At 39.9% G+C, this 20,205-nt stretch overlaps 1 protein-coding gene across 1 annotated transcript in view; it reads right to left on the reverse strand.

Annotated features, from left to right (window-relative positions):
- EEFSEC (eukaryotic elongation factor, selenocysteine-tRNA specific) overlaps nucleotides 1–20,205 on the reverse strand; it is a 120,253-nt gene that overhangs the window by 32,984 nt on the left and 67,064 nt on the right. Inside the window, exon 6 of the mRNA XM_079316595.1 lies at nucleotides 9,515–9,671. Coding sequence (XP_079172721.1) covers nucleotides 9,515–9,671 — 157 coding nt within the window. The remainder of the gene's footprint in view (nucleotides 1–9,514; nucleotides 9,672–20,205) is intronic.

Raw genomic sequence — 20,205 nt, forward strand, 5'->3', positions numbered from 1 at the left:
AAGTAAGCTTCCACCTTAATCATCTAAAGAAGCAATTATAAATTGTGCATATCCTCTGCATATTTTTTGGAGAATTTAAGGATCCCTTTAAAAAGTGCCACATTTGGGCAGTTTGGCCATGTACCTAAATCCCTCACATTTAGCTCTACTGACATCAGCTAAACACTCAGCAAGAAAAAGGGCCCTTCCTTCCCACAAGGACAATGCTTAACTGAGCAGCAGTAAACCAACAAATATTTATGACATTTTGTCACTCTTCTGAAGAAACTGTGTTTTGTTCCTTCTGTACATTTTACCAAGGCACTCATGGAAGCATCCCAAACTTACAAAGGGCAAGTATATGAGAATTAAAAGAAAATAAATTAAAAATCAATAACAAAAAAACCCAAACCAAAACATATTCCCATTTGTTCTAGGAGATACAAGATATTACCAAATTATTATTTTTTTATGCTCTAAGGTTGCTCAGCCAAACTCTGTAGACACATAATAAAACCCTCTGTTAGTTATATTCTTTTTCAAGAAAAAAAAAAAAGTTTTCACATTTGAAATTACAGCAAGTGTGTAGTGAATTTGCAAAATGAAACACCTAAAAGGACAACAAAAAACAGACAGAAGGTAGCACATGTGTCCTGCTCTTGTTTGCAGGATGTGTAGTACACTAAACTTTTGTACTATTTCATGAAAGTAAGAGCAATTATGTTATTCCATGATGTCTTCTAATCCAAATTGTTTGCCACTTCAGCAGCATAAACCCAGTGAAGCCAAAATGAGATGAAGAATTTGGTCTGTAAGGAACAGGATATTTGGGTTATAGTGACTGTGCAAGGCATCTCCACTTAAAATGAAAAATATCCAAAATAAAAATGCAGCAGAAATTTTAAAGCCTGAATATGGTTCTATTCTGCAGTTGTGCATTTATGGAACCATCACATGTGCAAAACAGGGTAGGATTGCTTTTACAGGGGAAATAAACTCATTCAGTTCCTCATTTTGAATATTTAATTTTGTCTCCCCCCCCACATTGGATTTTTTTCCTCCAAAAAGGTAACCTTCAGTAAAGGAGCCCCACTGAACCAAGGATTTCCTAAGCACGTGCATCAAGACTCATGAAGCCCAATGGACAGTTGACATAACAGTAGCAAGGAGCCAAAGGGTATTAGATAATTTGGAAATGGTGCCCAAGCAAGTTAATGGTGATGTGATGGCAAATACAAGCAGAGAACAAATACAGGAGCTGGAGCTGTGTGGCTGCAGACATGCCCTGCCAGAGAGCTGGACTGGGCAAGAGGCTCCAAGAGCTTACAGCTGCTGCTTTAATTATTCAAAATTCAGCAAAGTAACAGGCCTAAATGTACAAGATGCCTATTTTCTCCCAGGGAATGCAACTTTCCACAATAACTACATTCCTCCAAAATAACAAAGCCTGGATTAACTGGAAAGACTTACGACCACAAGAGACTCTACACAGAAGTAAGGTTATTATACACAGCAGCATTTCCAGCTCTCAGTTTTACCACAAATCTCAAGATAAGTACACCTCTTTTGAAATCCCAGATCCTAAAAACATGCAACTGAGTGCAAATCTCAGTTTGTTTAATTTATGTATCTAGCTCTTGTGGCTTAGGAGAATCTTATATATGACCTAAGTTTATCTAAGAAAAGAAACAATCTACAGATTTTTTTTTTCTTTTAATAAAAAGAAAATCATTCTTTGGGGGCTTACTATCTTGAGTACTTTGGACAGCTGACTACCAATGTTACTGCCAACTGAAACAACAACTGTTCAGTTTCAAAAATACTTGTAAAAACCCACAGTCGTCTCCCAAGCTCTTCCCACACTATCAGATCCCAATTTTATCCTCAAATTAAGATAAATAAATTCTATTATAGCATCTTTCTATTTTGCAACGGGGATTTGAAACTTAACTTCAGGATAACTAGTACAGCAATTGCTGTTCTTGGAGGCAAAATAGGAAACTTAATTAGAATGCACTTGGAGCAGACTATTTTGGCAGCTCAATTCCCAACAGCCTCCATCTGCAGAGGGCAATCTCAGGCACAGAGCTAGACTGGATTTTCCCTTCAGCCCTCCCTTTCAGGAGCTTACAATATTGCATCATTAGAACATCCACAGGCCAGAAAAAAATCATCACCTCTACCTTGCACATCCCCACAGAAGCCTGAAAATGCTGGTAGAATTATTTGAGGGCAAACCAAGCTGTCACTGGCATGGGGTAGCAGAGAAAGGTGAGAGCATCAGCAAAAACTTGGTCAAAGTGAGGGGAGGCTCAATGGAGACTAGAAGCAAATATTAAGAAAAGAAAATGTATGCAAGTGATTAGTAAGTGGGGCTTCTTTTGGTTGTGTTTTTTTTTTTTTCTTTCCCAAGTAGCAGAATCTGTAGAAGTCAGGATACACTATGGCTAAACAAATTCCATCTGCTGGAATTCTTTTTATTTTCTTAATAGGATTTTTTTTTCCATAAATAGCATAAATAATTAATTTCATATTTATAGCAGGACTCCAGTGAAATGGAAAAAATAAAGGAGTTGGTTACTCACTGAGGAGGAAAAAAATCCCTCAGTACAGGACAACAGGTCAATTACAAAGCATCACCAAAACCAGCAAAGTTTTCCTTGCATGTGCCAGTGTGGGGAATGTAATCACTCAATTAGACCTAGTATCATAATGCATCTCACAATGGAGATCTAATTAAGAAACTTTTTTTTTTTTTTTTTTAATATACCTGAAGTTTGATTTGGGGCTGAGCTCACACTTGTGCAAGTGTGAGGTGCTTTGCTGCTCAGAGGAGCAAAAAGGGTTCAGTACACATTTGCCCTTTACAGCCATGGCAGGACTGGTCAGAGCAATAGGAAAACTTCCTGAGGGCCACCCAACAGCCCTGCCCTGAGGGGAGCTGGTGTGGTCTGTAGCAAACACTGCAGTTACATGATGTGGTGCAGAATCACCATTGCTCTATTGCATTTCCATTAAGCTCCTCTCACACAGGAATAGAAAGGGTGGGTGGCAGTAAAATAAAAGGTTCCCTCTCACTCTGTTCAGTGACCCAGAGGATTGCTGTGTAACCCATACTGTACCCAACACAAGGGCTTACACAGGAGCTGGACTCTTCTTTCAGGCACACTGCTAACATCACCTGATGCCTGATAATTCTGTAGTCCATGGCTTCTTGATCCCAGAAAAATAACCTGCTGAACAGACACTCCAATGGAAATTTCAAATCCAAAGAAGAGTCATAACCTCCCCTGGGAGCAGCATCTGCTCCAGTGTGCAGTGACCTGCTGCCTGTGAAACCAGTCTCACTATCAACACATCCCCCCTTCAGAGCTCTCAGTTCAGATTCCATCCTGCAATTCTGTCACTGCAGACAAGACAGGATCTCCCAATCCTATCATGAATGAGGCACACAGGCAGTTAGTAAGTTAACATTTCCTTGACTTCTGCCTTCATTCAGAAGGAATGTACGCAGATTTTGACTTTGATTCCACAAGAACACTCTAAGGTTGATAAATCTGGTTATTCAGCTTCAAAGGTCAGTATGGGATCACATGATGTCACCACTCAATTTCTGAGTGAGGCTCGATTCCTTCAGGCCAGTGTTTTTGTGCAAATGCAGTACAAATTCCTAGTTCCTATGTGGTCACCAGGACTTCCACATCACTGAAGTGTAATCTGCTCAAGAGGGGATCATAAAAGGAAGTGATGCCTCTCTGGCAACAATTGTCTGTCAGCCTCTGTCCATACTACACCAGCCAACTTTCACAAAAAGCAGAGAAGGAGATTTATGCCTGAAGTACCCCTTAAGGATTTTAGGTTTTGTTTGGTTTAGAGGGTAGGGGAAAAGAGACTGTGAAAGAACAAGCAGAGCTAATCTCCAGCTTTTAAATAAAACACAGCTACACAGATTTCTTTGCCCTTGGGCTTTTGTTTTTCCTCTTGACTGAAATCCTGCTCAGCTTCACCTGATACTGACAGGGATGGCAACCCACCAGACCCTTGCAGCCAACAATTTTTTATTTTCCTTTATTAAAAGAGAAGCCAGGCTGGGAAAACAAGGACATTAAATGTGCCTAAATTCCATTTGGCCTAAGAAAAGATTATCCTATTCTAATGCAACACAAGCAAAGAATTCCAAATGTCAAGATCTCCCACAAAAAAGGTATGCTGCTTAGTGACAGCATGTTTAATTATTCTCAGTGCAATGAAAAGGTTCAGGCTGCCCCTTTCCTACTGATGTCACTAAGGAGTGCCCTCCAAATTATAGAATTGGGAATATGACATTAACTACAGTCAACTATTTAAAGCTTTCCTCTTGCAGCTATTAAGAAAAACCCAAACCCCTGAAAGTAATATTCCACAAATGTCAGCTCTGTTGGTGTGTTGAGACCTACCTGGACAAAGCCACATATGCCTTGAATAGTAATGAAAAAAAAATCAAATATCAAAAAAGAATACAATTAAGATACGTCTTAAGGAGGAGGTCACAGAAGCCAATGTGATACACACATTATTTTATTGTTGTATTTTTCAATCTTTACATAACTTTCATTTCCCTCATGCTATTTGATCTTAACCATGTCACTAAGCACTTTGAAAGCCAGTGTGGAATCTTATCCAATGAAAAAAAGTGGCAAAATATAAAAACACCAAATATGCACCAAATCCACAATATGCTGAGGGGGAAACAATCTGCATTTCTACCCTTAATTTCACATGTAAAAATACAAGGAATTCTCAACACTATGACACTTAGCTGAATTCTGACCACCTGATGTCATGTTATGCCAACACTGCAGGAGGCCAGAGGTACTGTGTCCTGGGTTAGGGAGAAGACCTGTGCTGTTAATTCAGAACAGACTTTTATGGCACATTCAATTCCTCTTACCATGACAAACAGTGGAAACAGTGAAATGGACTTGTTCTCTCAAGCATAAGGCAAAAAGTTACTGGCAACAAAAGACAAAGTAATAAACTAGTTTGTTTTCACCTGTTTTAAGAAACTTAAAACTCCTGTTATCCTGTATGGCTAAAAAGAACAGAAGCCACAAAGCTTATACTCCAATATTCTCATTTTTATCTCTTTTTATGAAAAGTGCCTTTTATTACATTGAAATTTGCTCAATCCAGAAATGTGTTCAGCTCTTAGGAGTGTTAGATATGCACTGCTTCTTTTGCATTAAGAAATAAGGTAACTCTTTTAGTCATGTACAGCAATTTTTAGTCAAAAAGAGGAGAATGGCAGTCAAAGACATTGCAATGCCTCAGAAAGGATGAACACTTCACTAGAAATTAGACAGAAAGGAAAGTGAACCATGCCTCATATCACACATGCTCCAATTAGATTTAAAAAGTTGCTATGTTTTACAATAATCAAGCACAAAACAAATGCAATGAGCCAACACCAAAGAATTTGGCATATCTAAAGTTAATATTTTAGAAGATGTCAAGACACACAGCAACAGATCACAATTTTGCAAACCAAGCACAGTTTTACAGGGTCAGTTCTTGGATGAGAGACAGTTAAATAATATCCACAATTAGTACTATTCAAATGATTTGCTGAACTTTCCTTTAAGTGTCTTATCAACTGGCACAACATTCTTGGTGCAAGGTATGTGGAAATGAGCATTTTCCAAAGACTGTCATTGTCAGCTTTTATCTTCTTTAGAAGACACAAACATACAGTTCCTGCCTCCCCAAACTTGCTCCTGAACAATACTTTTCACTCATTTACCCTATATAGTGTTCCATTTACAACTAAAAGAGCTGCCACATATCACCCACCTCAGCAAGCAGTGCCCCATCAGCAGCTTGCTCCCTCATCCACACAAAGCATAACTTTAAAAGCAGTGTAGTTTAAATTGCCTTTGAAATCCCATTTGCTTTTTAACCAGCTTGTTATACTATGTAAAACTCCTGTGAGTTTAGAGATTATGTCCCCCTTTTTATACATTTGATCATGCAACTAGTCTGGAAAGGAAGTGTCATCCTGTTAATTAACAGGCCTGGAAACTTTGCCTTCAGTTAAAGTGCAAACAGCTCCACAACTGAGCCTGCAGAACAGCAGATCTGCCAGCAAATACTTTTTTTCTTTTAGATGCTGCTGCAAACATTCTAGAAGGTAGGTTATACCTTGTCATTCAAGCAATAAAAGCATGCCTGGACACAAAATCAGAAGTGAAATGAAAAATAAATTGTACTTCCACCCACCATCCTACTGCCTGCCTGTTTTACCCTTCACTAGCAAGCATCCAGGCAAACTACACATGAATATTGTCAAACTGGAATACATCATCTTCCTCTGCAAAGATGATCTGGCAGTGCAAGACATCTCTGCTAAATAACATCTCTCAATAGTCAAGATACACTTCACTTTATTTCATGTTATTAGGCTTTGCTTCCACCTCCTTGGACCACCCTAAGGGATTCGTCTCTGTTATGTTCTTCAAATACTTGTGGATAATAATATCTCCCACTTAGACATCAATTAGCCAAGTTTCATGCTTTCTTTTCATCTTCTTTCCCTCATAAATCAATCCCTTCAGCCTCTCCAGCATTTTTGCTGCTCTTCCCTGAATTTCTTCCAAAATACTGACATCTTTCAGCAACTGAGGAACTTCCAATTGCATGCTGTACTCTAGATGTGCTTTTTGTACTCTAAAGAAAGATAATTATGTCTTTTCAAGAAAAATTAATGCTCTAAGCCTGGAATAAATCTAAATCAGGAATTTCATTATTTTGGGTTTTTTTCCAGAGTGGATAGCAATTATCCCCATTTCACAAGGCAGAAGAGCAGACACAAGTATCTGAGTTATTGCTGCACACAAGAAGTGCCAGAGTAAGAAACAGATCCACAATCTGCCATTCCCAGTCATGTTCTGCCAAGTTTCAGCCCACAGATGACATAAGACAATGCTCCCAGGCTGATCTCTAGCAGGCACAAGACATTTCCAAGTGAGCACAGAAGAACATTTGGGGAGCCCAACACTTGCTCGTGTGAGTGGGTGCTGTGGGTCTCAGTGGGACCATGCAGCACCCTAAGATGTGCCATGGTCTATTATTACCCTTAGCAGTCAGGACACAAATCTCTGACTCATCTCCTTGAATTTTACTGCCATGGAGAGGTTTGTTTCTAAAACCAGCCATCAGCTATCATCAGGTCAACTAGCTGAACAAGCTAACTCAGTTCCAGAGGTTGACTGGTTTTAAATATGAGAGGGCTGATGGACTGCCAGGCTGAGGCAGTACAAGGCAGTTTTCAACCTGGACATTTCCTTCCCTTCACTCCCACTGCCTGATACACTTTTGAAGGAATCAGAGAAAAATAACTTTAGAAAAATTTAGACAAAGGTCCACCCAAAAAGATATAAGAGACTGTATGAGAGGAGGCAAGGATGAACAATGGGGTGGGGGTAAGGGAGAGAGAAGTCTGACCAGCTAAATTAAAAAAAATCCCAACCCACAAACAGGATGCAGACATTAAAAAAGCAACACTGATCTAACAAAGGAATGTGAACTGCAGTTGACTCAAGCAGTATCACAGCAATGGCCCTCCCCCTACACACAAATCTCTGCAACTCTTAAAGAGACAGGTTTTTAGGCTCTTTCAAATTCTATGCTTCTTTTCCATTCCTTCATGCCCTCAACCTGATTTAATTTAACTTAGTGCCTTTTCTTTCCAGACAACGAGAGCACCCAAGTTTGACCCAGACTAAAGCAAAGTAAACTAAGTTGTATTATTCTGCCTACCTTAGAAAGGTATTAAATTCTGCATTCTGCTACATATTCTTCTCATTGAAAGAGCAAACCATAAAGGGTCCTCTGTTTCAAGGTCTGCTGTTAAACATCTGATGAGTGTAACCAAGATTAGATAATGGTGAAAGGTATCATTTCTTCCCACTAACTCAACAGACAGCAAAATGCCATTATCTAAATCTATACACAATTTTCTCAATGTAACTGCTGGTTCACAATTACAGTTCCTGCTTAAATCCACAAGGGTGCCAGAGACTCCTTAAAAGGCTTCTCTCAGTCCCAGGAAGAACCATTTCCTCCATCCAAAAAAGTAGACATGGCAGTGTAAATGCCACCCTCCTGTTCTTTCTGTTCATCAGATTTTTGCCTCCAGGAGAGAAATGCTACTAAGAAGATTACATAATTATATTTTTAAGCAAGACACCATCTTGATTTTCAGCTTTTCAGCTCTAAGGTCATCTATGCATGATTTCATTGTCTACATAAAGTACCTCAGTGAATCCCTACAATCTCTTCTATACCAGAAAACAAAGCAAACACGTATCTGGTGCAAACTTATTCTTTAAATGTGAAGTGTGCTTGTTAATTAGGCTCTTAGACCTATTTGCAAAATCTAGAATTTGGTGACCAAACTAGAAGTACAGCTAGGATAGAACACATGAGATATTTTATACAGTCAGAAATTCTTATCCTGTAATAAGAGTAAGAAAGGAAACTTGCAGAGGGAAAAATCAGAGCAGTTGTATCACACTCTAAATGGAAAGACAGTCCATCCTCTGCAAGGAATCTGGAAACTTCACCTTTCTCTGAAGATCAATTGCTATGTTGACTGTTTGCTGCCATAGAACATTGTAACTTCTTTTCTCCACTTGTTAACAGAAGTAATCTTGCTCATCTCCCTAAGAGGATGGGGGATTAACTAGTGACAAATGGGCTGAAGACAAAACAGAAATACAAAAGTACTGCCTGGTATCCTTAAAATCTTATCCTGCAATCTGAGTTAAATGCAACACCTACTACTGCCTTTTGAAAAGGCTCAGAACTACTCTCCTGCCTCAAAAGAAGGAAGAAAAAAAAACCCAGTAAATGACACTTATAAACTCTAGCACCAATCATTTCCCATGCTCTAACCTAAGGAGGCATAAATCCTTCCTGTAATTCACCAAGGATGAAAATACAGTCATATATAATATTATGAAGCCAGGAGACACAAGCAATACAAAAACTCTCAAGATGTCCAAAACCCCATTTATCACACAGTTTTTGCTTGAAGGCAAGTCAGGTAATAACATGCAGAACAGAGCCAATTTAAGGAACTTGCATCCAATATACTATACTTAATAGGCAGCTACAGGTAAAAATGATTGCAGGTTTGCTTTCTTTTATTTGTTCAGAAGGGCTCTGGTGCAAATCATACATACATTAAGAGGAGAGATTACCACAAACCTCTCTGGGCACAGCATGATTTCTGTGTTACTGCCACTTAGCAAGAAGTCATTTTGAGATCAGAGTTTGTTGACACAGGGGATGTGGCTTCAAACCACTCAGTCTCACACTAAGCCACAGCCACCATCATGTAATCAGAAGAGGTACAGTCCCCACCAGATCACTGCCCCAGCTGGGTATGAGCTGATTTCAAAACTTCAGGAGATTCCTGGTAGCACTTCACCTTGCAGTATGTAAAGATCCTCTACACTTGACATAGATTAGTATTTGTTAACTGCTAAGCACCTACCTGGAATTCGGATTTTAAATTTACCACTTTGTCCAAAACCACCATCTATTATTCCATCTTCTCCTGTAGACAGTTTCACTTTTAGACCCACAAAAATCTGGATGTTTGTTTCTTTTTTAAACAATGAACGACCAATCACACTGTAATCATCCATCACCTGCAAAAAAAAAAAAAAAAGAAAAAAAAAAAAAAAGAAAAAAAAAGGATTCATAACTCTACAAGCTAAAGAGACAAGAAATTATCCATGTTACATGCTAAGTTTGGCAGCTTCTACCACTCCACTTCTGACAAACCATTTACCCCTAAATGAGCAAAACTCTGGGTGAGTCATCTAAACTGCTGAGTTTAAGGCAATTTGTGTCTAAAACCATACAGGAGTTTATGAACTAACACATTGCTGCTTCTACCTCCCATATCAAAATATAAGAAGAATAAAACCGACATCAGAACATGCTGTAAAGATCAGTTAATTAAAATTTTTCTCTGCTTTGAAACCTTTCCATGAAAGTCACTGAAGTACCTATGCTGGTAAAAAGTTTATTCCATTATTTATTCTACAGCTAAGTACATTATCACCTACATAAATATTCTCTTAGCTCCAGACCTGCACTCCAACAGCTACACTTAGAAAGAAATGACAGTTTCTAAAGAGAGCCTTTTAAATACTCACCTTTACATACATACTGATTTGTAAAACCAAGAGCCTTATGACCAATGTATCCAAATTTAATTTCAAGGTTTGTAACCCAGTGGGAAGAACCATTCCAAGCTGAATTCTTAATTAAGATATCAGGAACAAGAGGCAGTGAGGTTGGTGGGTAAGGCAAGATAAACAACCCTCCCTGAGGCATTACAAAGTATAAGGTGCAGTCAAGTGAGCCTAATCCTGTAGGTGTGAATATCCTTGTACACCCAATGCCTGCAGTTACTCTACCTTGTAGATGGGGAAAGAACATTTATTTATCAGAATAAATATGGGGATATTACTTAAATCTTCCCAAGATTATTTTTGTGGTAAAAAAGTTGCAGGTCTTCTTCATATTTCAGGAGCCACTTTTAGCTACACCTAAGGGTTGCAAAGACCAAAGTGACTTGGAACAGTAAAGAATTGCAATCAGTTCTGAACACTCTTCTTTATTCAGTTTAAATGAACTCAAAATATTGATGAGTCAAAATATTGCCAGTTTATTAAGCCAGTTTATTAAGCATCTGTCCTTCCTTGAAGCCTCCTCCATAAACTGTAATGCATATACAGACTCAAATCCGTAGGATTGTTATTATTTTGTTACAGATATATCCCTCCATTTTAATGCCATTCTCAGTATGGTAGTAAATCCAGCATCAAAAATTTCATTTTTGTTTTATTTTAAACAGAGCTTACTTGCTCAGCTATAAACAGGGCTGTACAGTATTAGAGAGCACTGGCAGGACTCTCCCTGTCCCAGACCAGAGGCAGGATGAGAAATATCTACAGCCCTTCTTGCTTCTGTCACATGGAGATGGTAACAGGACAGGCATCTCTGCTGTGAGAGGCCTCAACATTCACTGACCAAACCCCTCATCTTTCCCCAAAAGGACACTTTTTTTGTTGTTGTGTTTGTCCTCTGCCACTGCTTCAGAACAGATTGTGAGCCATTGATGGCAGTATCACTGCTCAGCAATATTCTGGCTTAAATGTAAAACTGAATGATGTCTTTTCCTAGAGCCCCTGCTAATAGGTGGAGGTAGAGGGGGCAGATAAACTTTCAGGCACATTTGCCTTTCTTTGGGTCTGAAACAGAAGACTAGAAGAAAAAGAAGATATTTCCAACCTGTTGAAGCACTTATATTCTCAAAACCTAAATTTTTTTTCCAGTTGCAGTGGCTAGAGAAATTAAAATGTTACTTCATCCTATAAATCTTTAATTCCTAAAACAAGAATTTCAAAACTGTTCATCCCTCTGTCCACTGCTGGCTAGTGTTTCTTTCCCTTGCGTCTAAAATACAGATGGTACATTATGCTCCAGGGAGGATCTCTAATATATCTATTATTTTTGCAGTTATCCCTCAAATGGCACAGGAAGCCAACTTTAAAGGCCAACATCTTTGGAAACATCTTTTATTTTTCCAAGAGCACTTCAAAGTTATCTTTAACTTAATTAAAAACGGAATTACAGGATGAGCAATCATACTAGGCTAGCATGGTTCAGTTTAGAGCCTCCCCAGCAAGGCTGTCAGAAAAACCCCAGTGATTTCTGTGAACAGTATTAGAGTAAACCAGCAATGTTAACCTGTAACTGAGTATTAGAACAGAAACAAAATCTATCAGCATTCAGTTATAACACACTCACTTAAAACCTTTGAATTAAAAACCCCTTATCTTTTATAAACAAGTTGCTTTTTAGGCTCTTGCTTTTGTACATTCTGTATAGGAGAGTAACCAAGGACTCCAGCTGCACTGTTCCTTTCACTGCAATGGTCACAGAATCACCAGGCTGGAAGAGACCTCTGAGTCCAACCCATGCCCTAATACTGCACCTAAACCATGGCACTGAGAGCCACATCCAGTCTTTTATTAAACACATCCAGGAATGGTGACTCAAACACCTCCCTAGGGAAGACAATCCAATACTTTATCACTCCTTCAGTTAAAAACTTTTTCCTATCATCCAACCTGTATTTCCCTTGGTGCAGCCTAAGACTGTGACCTCTCATTCTGTCAGTCCTGCCTGAAGAAAGAGACCAATCCCACCTGCTCCAACCACCCTTCAGGGAGTTAAAGAGAGTGATAAGGTCACCCCTGAGTCTCTTTTTCTCCAGGATAAACAACCCCAGCTCCCTCAGCCCCTCACCAGCCTCGTTGCCTCCTCTGGACGTGCTCAATGTCTCAGTGTCCTTCCTGAACTGGACACAGCACTCGAGGTGTGGCCTCACCAGTGCCCAGTACAGGGATAGAATGACTCCCTGCTCCTGCTGGCCACACCATTCCTGATCCAGGCCAGGGTCACTGGCCTTCTTGGCCACCTGGGCACACTGCTGGCTCATGTCCAGCTGCTGTCCATCAGTGCCCCCAGGTCCCTTCCTGCCTGGGCACTGTCCAGCCACACCATCCCCAGACTATAACACTGCAGGGGGTTATTGTGGCCAAAATGCAGGACTCTGCACTTGGACGCATTAAACCTCATCCCACTGGACTCTGCCCATCCATCCAACCATTCCAGGCCTCTCTACAGAGCCCTTCTACCTTCCAGCAGATCAACACACACTCCCAGCTTAGTGCTGTCTGCAAATTTACCAATGAAAGACTCAATACCTTCATCCATGCCATAAATAAAAATATTGAACACAACTGGTGCCAGCACAGACCCCTGGGGGACACCAGCAGTGACTGGCTGCCAGCTGGATGCAGCACCATTCACCACCAGTCTGGGCCCAGCAATCCAGTCAGCTCTTGACCCAACTTGTTAAAAAAAAAAAAAAAAATCCCTCCTTTAAACAATTAATATGTTCTGTAGGTATCACCATGACTCCTTGGGCATCTCCACAGGCCATTAGAAACAGAACCACTTTAGTGGTGCTGAGATAATAAGTGATCAGTGACTTGCCTGACTGGCTGTTTGGAATAAAACCTCTATGACCTAAAGTCTGTCTCTCACACTAAATACGACACACCCCATCCTGTGCCATTCATGCCCTATGGTGAGTCTATCATTAATTTATCCCTGCCAAAGACAAAATAACTAGAGAATGCCTGTCCTAACAGGAACCAAGATAACTGGATCAGTCTTTGCATTAAAATAAATGAGTGCAGCAGAGAATTGTTATGAAGAAAAGCTCATTTTCTCAATTTTGACTGCACTAGAAAAAAGTAAAAGAAAAATTATATTTTTGGTTTAGCTTTGCTTTGTAAAAAGGCGAAGAAATGCATGTTGTTCCCTCTAACTGAAACTCAACACTTCCAATTACTTTACCAGCAATTTACCTCCAATCGTGGGATTTGAAGTTAATCCCCTTTGAGTTCTCAGAACATCTACAATGGCAATCACTTTGCCTATTAGCTGAACAGCTTTCAGGAAAGCTTCCTGCTTTTCTCTCAAACACTCCATTTCAGTATAAAATATTATGAACTTATAAAGCCAAATGCCACAAAGACAGTAAGGGATACACAGTCTGCTCTGAAGCAGCAGCAAGGGGCCTAGCAATGAGGGCAGACTAATTTTATTAACTTCAGGGAAACTTCAAAAAGCTTTAGGGCTTTAATGCCAGACAGAGACGACCCCAAAAGTCAGTTTAAGTGCTGCATAAACAAAGGATTAGAGCAAGAAAAAGCTGAAGGCTCCTTGCATTTCTTGTTTATATTGTCATATGACCTAGTAGGAGTGGGAGAGGGCTGCCTCTCTGACTTTAATCCCCCATGGTGTACAGTGGCGTTTCAGTTCACTGACCTACATAACGATAATATTTTTTTAAATTTATGGGCAGAGGTGCAGCATCAAACTCACTTAAGGACATTTTAAAAAGAAAAGGGGCAGGATGGGAAAAATACCCAGAAGAGAAATTTTCTGGCTGGTATAGTCTCCCTTCTCTCACTTAGGTTAGATCAGCAGCTTAGAAAAGGATTTCAAGTTCAAAGGGAACGTCTCTGTTACTCTTGTTTTATGGCTTAGACCAGAGGACACAATAGCACTGAGTTTATGAAATATCCCTTCCCACTTGGCTTTTGTGTTTGCACAAAAAAAGTAAACAGTGCTTTATAACCGTAGGTGAAGTATGTGCATCTCTGGCACATAAACCTTGTGCTAAAACCAAGAAATTCACATAAAAAATAACCAACTCACACTCCTCATCTCTTCAGTACTTTCCCTGCCTTACACTGTTTGCAAAACCATAGTTCACGTTATGTGCTGGAATTCAGTGCAAACCACAGTATTAGTTCCAAGGAAAAACAACTCCAGGATGCCCCTTTGAGCAGGGTAGCAAGTTATACTGTCCAGCCTGTTAAACAACCCTTCTTTTTAAGGTAATTTAGAAATTACTGTCATCTGAACACGCTCTCAAACAATCATCATGCACATTTTGAGACCAAATAACTAATTTCTTACTGTATTGGTAGGGAAAAAAATGTGGATCAGAACAAAAACATACAAGAGGAAACAAAGTGGTGCCAGTACGAGAGGGAAATAAGGAAAAGTTTAAGACCAAGAAAGTAAAAGCCCTGAATATTAAATACTAGAAAAGATACAGAGAAAGAGAAGGAATAAACTTCTCTGATTTAATAAAAAAATTACATGAGTTTATAAAGAAATTTTTTAAAGGCCTGAGGATTATTCTCAGCAAACTGATAAAACATTCGTTTAAACTAAAGCAGAAAAACAACAGGAGAGAAAAAAGAACAAAAAGAACAGTGTGACTAACACTGAAAACACAAAGCATTTTTATTACTTTTTTGTACTGCAGAAAAAGTACACTTGAGGCATCTTCATCATGACCGGTGACAGCTCATTTATTTCTAGAAAACAGTTTCAAGCACTTTCCATTTCTGTGTCAGAAATGGGAGTATTTTTGAGGCTGCAAATTCCTGTTCTTTTTTAAAACAAGGTTTCACACATTGAGAAAATAATGGTACATGAGGCCACAAAAAGGGTAAAGGAGAAAGGAACTCAGAGGATTGCACCAATGATCAAGTTTCCAGCTTTTTTGACTCTACAAAGACTTCTAGCCTATGGCTGGCTATGAGAACAAGCTGAACAACTTGCTAAAAAAAAAAAAAAAAAAAATTGGTCAGTCACAGCTTTTCTTCAAGAGCTTACTTAGAGCTGCATGAAGAATTTTCTTTCTGCAACTCCCTCCAGCACTAGAAACCTTCAGCTTCAAATCTCATTACTCCAGTTTTAATGGAAGTCATCACCTTAACATCTCCACACATCCATTAACTTGGTTTTCAGATGTTCATCTCATCTCTCACCAGCCTATGTTTCTTACATCCAAAAAACATTTTCTTTTCTCTTCCTTTTTGAGTAAAGGGACAATTGAGTTTGGGAATATTTAACAAGCAGCCATAAAATGCCCTTCTCTTTGCTGAGCACTGTGCCACCACTAAAGCCTGGTAAAACCTTGCATGGCAGGAAAAAAAAACCAAAAAGGAGTGCTGAATACTGAATCAGGACAGTGAGTGAGAGGTGCACAACCAGACTGCTTTAGGTTCTAAGAGCTCTACACTCCCCAACAGCTTTCTCCAGGCACTTACAGGGTTTCAGCATGGCACTATTCATTCACTATGCACCTTCAGAGTGCAAGTTTCCTCCATCCCTGTTTAAAGCTCAGAAGGGTTGAATCCCAAAACAAACACAGGCACTGAATTCTGACATGGTCTGAATGAAAACTTGAGTTTTACCAAGTGAGAAGAAACTGGTTCATGTCATGATTTAAATTTTTATTAATCTATGCTGAATTCCCATCATGTGGGAAAAGCAACATCAACACATATGGGAAAAAGGAGGCTCAAGACTGTTACTACATCCTACACCATCCATCTCCAGACCAGCCAGCCCTGGGTTACTAAACAGATTAAAAACCCTGTGATCCTTACTATCCTAGAAAAAGAAACAAGACACAGGCTGTTCTGTAGACAAAGTGGTATGTACAGGTCTTGACCTGGCTTTGTAAGCACGACACAGGGAGGACTACCAAGCTGAAGACTGCTCCTCTTCCTGGAAAAGGTTCTGAGCAGCCAGAGGATGCTGGTGGTACTTCCATGACTTAAAAACACACAGGCAATTTCTTAACTATTTTAAAGTACTTTTAACTGTGGTGATCTTGGGTTCTTAAATCCTAAACATCCAAAAGAAGACATCAGTGAGACATGGCAATTTTACATTTGGAACATCACACAGACCTGGCACATAGCAGGAGGCCAGCAAAAGTGACATTAAGTTAAATTTCTTTCTAAAGGAAACTGTGCACAAATAGCTTGAGGAAGGCAGTGGGGAACAAGGGAACAGCTGCCTGAAGCAACTGATGCTCAGGAAGAAAGAGCTGCCTCTGACAGACTTGCACTCCCCTCTCAAGACACAGCACAGACACACAAATACCCTGAGTCTGTTCCTCCCCTGAGGATCTCCAACTCCAGTGTGTGGATCTGCTGCCCAAAGCCACCTCTCCTATGGGGTAACAGCCTCCTCCTGCCTTTGGGCTAACAAGGTTTGTGCTGTCAAGCATGTTTGTCACTGCAGCCCCAGTGAAGATGTACAGTAAAGGGATGGCTATGCCTCAGCAATATGGAGGTTTATTTTACTTCATCTTTCAACTTTAAAAATACCTAGGAAATTAAATAACTTAGGTTTTATATAAATATAAGTTGCAGAATTGGGCACTTAAGAAGTTAAGAAATGCCAGATGTCCATACAGCTTTATCCCTGTTCCTCTTTGATATGCCCCATGATATACTCTTAACATGACCACATCCAGAAAAATTTCAGAGGAACCTTGCCTTATTAAGTGCACAGGGGTAGAGGCACAGGGGAACAGAATTAATGTTGCATAAGAAACTGTAAATCTGGTATTTCCTAACTTTCAAGTTCTTGATTTTGCAACCTAAGCAACATTCTTAATTCATTTTTGTATCCAATAAATAAAATGGTGTATTGGTTGCCTTGCTGACAAACTGATTCCCCCACAGGTGACTGTTACACAACCTCAGAAAAATCAAGACCAGCTGTCCACACACTTGCAAGACTCAAAAGCATGTCTGCATTTTAAATTCAATAATATAAATAATAACCATAGGTGTTACTCAAACCTTGCAAAATTCTACTACCCAGTCATGTGGAGTAAGCCATTCTTTTGCTGGTGAGTGATTTTTTTTTTCCCCCCCTATGATTAAGAAGGCAGATTCTGCAACTTACCTGGTACAGTTTTATGACAAATTTATTGTACTGCGCTAATCCACATGCTGAGTTAGGAAATGTTGGGAAACATCACTACCCTTTTCTCAGCACTGTTTAGCAGAAATGGTATTTCTGTTTAATGGGCAGTAAATCCTCCCTTCTCCCTTCCCCCACTAAGCTTCTCAAACACTTTTACTCAAAAACTAAACAAGAGCCAATAAATAAATCCATCTTTTATATTCCTATTTAACAGTGCATTTTAACTAGTGAATGTGCTGTGCACTTTTATTCACCTGATTGCCTTCATCTCTGTATTATTACTGTATTTAGCATACCATCAGCAGCCAAGCAGAACCAAACAAACTCATGTTCAGACTTCAAAGCAGGAAAAATAATAATTGTGGCGTCTGCATGTTTGCAGTAGATGATGGAGTGACATCCACCACTTCTCCCAGCTGGAGTCACAGAGGGTTCTGCAGACAGCCCAGGTCACTGCTGTGTGTGCAGGCAGCACTCCATCAGATTTCACAGTCTGGCCTTGTTCATGTCAGTCACCCAGAAAGCTCCTTTACCTGCCTGATGCAGGGCTTTACTTGCTGTGCCCCTGGCATTGCACTGTCACTGCAAGAAAATAATAGATGCAACACTAGCTCTAGTAAGGCAGTGAAACATCCTGTACCTAGAAGTAAGATAGATGGAAGAGTCTAACTATCCAAGGTGATAAAATTTAATTATCTTCATTCATAGCACCACCATGCAACCACTCAACAGAACATTTAAGGAACAGTATTTCTCTCACATGTACTTTGAAAACAGCCTATAGGCACAACTCTGAAACAAATTCTGGTATTCCAGATACCTGGAAAGGATTAAGTGAAAAAAGTACCATTGTTGTTTATAAATGATCCACTACCCAGGAACCCTTCCAGACAGGAATACTCTGCTACTCCTATACTAACCTCCCCAAGCAAAGGTAACCACCACAGAACTGGTCTCATCCCTTAAATGAATCACATCAGATGTTCCTATTCACTCATGGGCAAGCCCATTTTTCCTCCTCTGCCCACTCCTTTAGCAGTCTGGTTCAGTGCATACTAAAAACTTGGTGTGTGCTCAGTAACTAAATGTGCTGTTTCCACTCAAATGCTGCTCACAGTTTTTAAAAACCCATCATTTTCAAAACTTCTACCTTTGAAAATGTCTAGTGCCCCAAGGGACAATCTGGGTCATTGCTGATGATCAACAAATTTAATACCATTTTCTCACAGTTCCTGTAGTTGCTTACTATAATGATCTCCACAATAATCCTATCCTTCTTCTGAAACGCCAGAAAGATCTGTGAAATGATGGTGACAAAGACCTTCCCTTTGACCACTCAGGTAATGTACTTGCTCTGACAAAGCTCTTCCTATCCTGCTGGAAGAGAGGAAAGATGCTGAGAGATAAGCCTTCTCTCTTCCATGCAGGCTTCAGAAGAGATGCACTGATAAAGATCTTGATAACTTACCCTGCTTTCACTTCTTGTTCTTGCAACAATGCATTTCTCCTTGGGGACACTTTGATCACACCAATACTCAAACAATTAGTAACGTGCTGTTATTAAGCAAGAGGCATCCCTAGAAACATGCTGGCTACATGATGGGCTAAACCCTCAGGAGAATGAGTACAACATGAAAACTCACTATCCAGCAACCACAAAACTGATTAACAAAGTGGCTATGAACAAAAACAGGACATCATGAACCATCATTACCATCAAGTAAAGCCTCCACAGCCAGGCAAATAATGAGAAAGATACATTAAAAACTTTGAAATAGAGAGAATTAATTCTTCTAATTGACAGAAGAACACAGATAAAGTATCTTCCTAAAAAGGATGAGCCCATTATGATTCTGCTACACTTAAAATGGGAAACAATTCCAGCCAACACGTGTATATTTTTCACTACATAAGCCTGAAAGTGCAGAAGATGCAGCTCATATTGTGCAAGGCAGAGTTTTCCTTCTCCTTTTGTTTCTGCCACAGAGCTATGGATTTATGAGTGCCTGTGACAATAGGACCCTGTGGCAATCATCCCAAGATAAATCCTGCTCGTGCAAAACAGGCAGAATTTCTGAGTCATGCAGGAAAGAGTGATGCACTCCTATGGTTCACCTTTCAGTTGAAACTCTCTGCACTCAACCTGTATGTTCATAGAAGCAAAAGAGCAAATAATGTGACAAATATAAAGGATTTATTCCAGGAACTGAGTAACTGCTTCATGAGTCAGACTGGAATTAACCTGCATGGCTGCTTAGAGGTTAAATTCAAAGGTATTTCAGAGATAATGTTAGGATTAATACAAGTTTCTCTGCCCAGACAACTGTGAAGAGCTGAACACCAAGCAGCCTGTCTCCAGAAGCACAAGACCAAGGACAACAGTTGCTGCTTATCTTCACAATTTGTCTCCAGCTCCAGGAACTGCTGACCTGCTGCAGTTCAGCAAGCCCGTGCCCACTGCCAGCACTGAATGCCAAACCAGAGGGACAAGACCTCCTTCACACTCACTGGTCCTTTTTTCACCAAGATTCCCACATCACACTCCTTAGGGCTGCACTGGTGTTCACAATAGCACTCTCTTTTACCTTTTTATCAGTACAAGCCACTTGTTGCCAGTATAGCTTTTTCCTATTGAAAGCACATTTGTCAGGCAGCCAAGGGTTTGCAAAAATAAGATGTCCAGAGGGTGACAGTCTGTGCCTCCACATAACCTCACCAGAAAGATGCTCTTGACAGGAACTTTCTCCCACTGAAATTCTCCCCTCTCTGCAGGAGAAAGCTGGACTA

The sequence above is a fragment of the Erithacus rubecula genome, assembly GCF_903797595.1.
Source record: "Erithacus rubecula genome assembly, chromosome: 13".
Lineage (NCBI taxonomy): Eukaryota > Metazoa > Chordata > Aves > Passeriformes > Muscicapidae > Erithacus > Erithacus rubecula.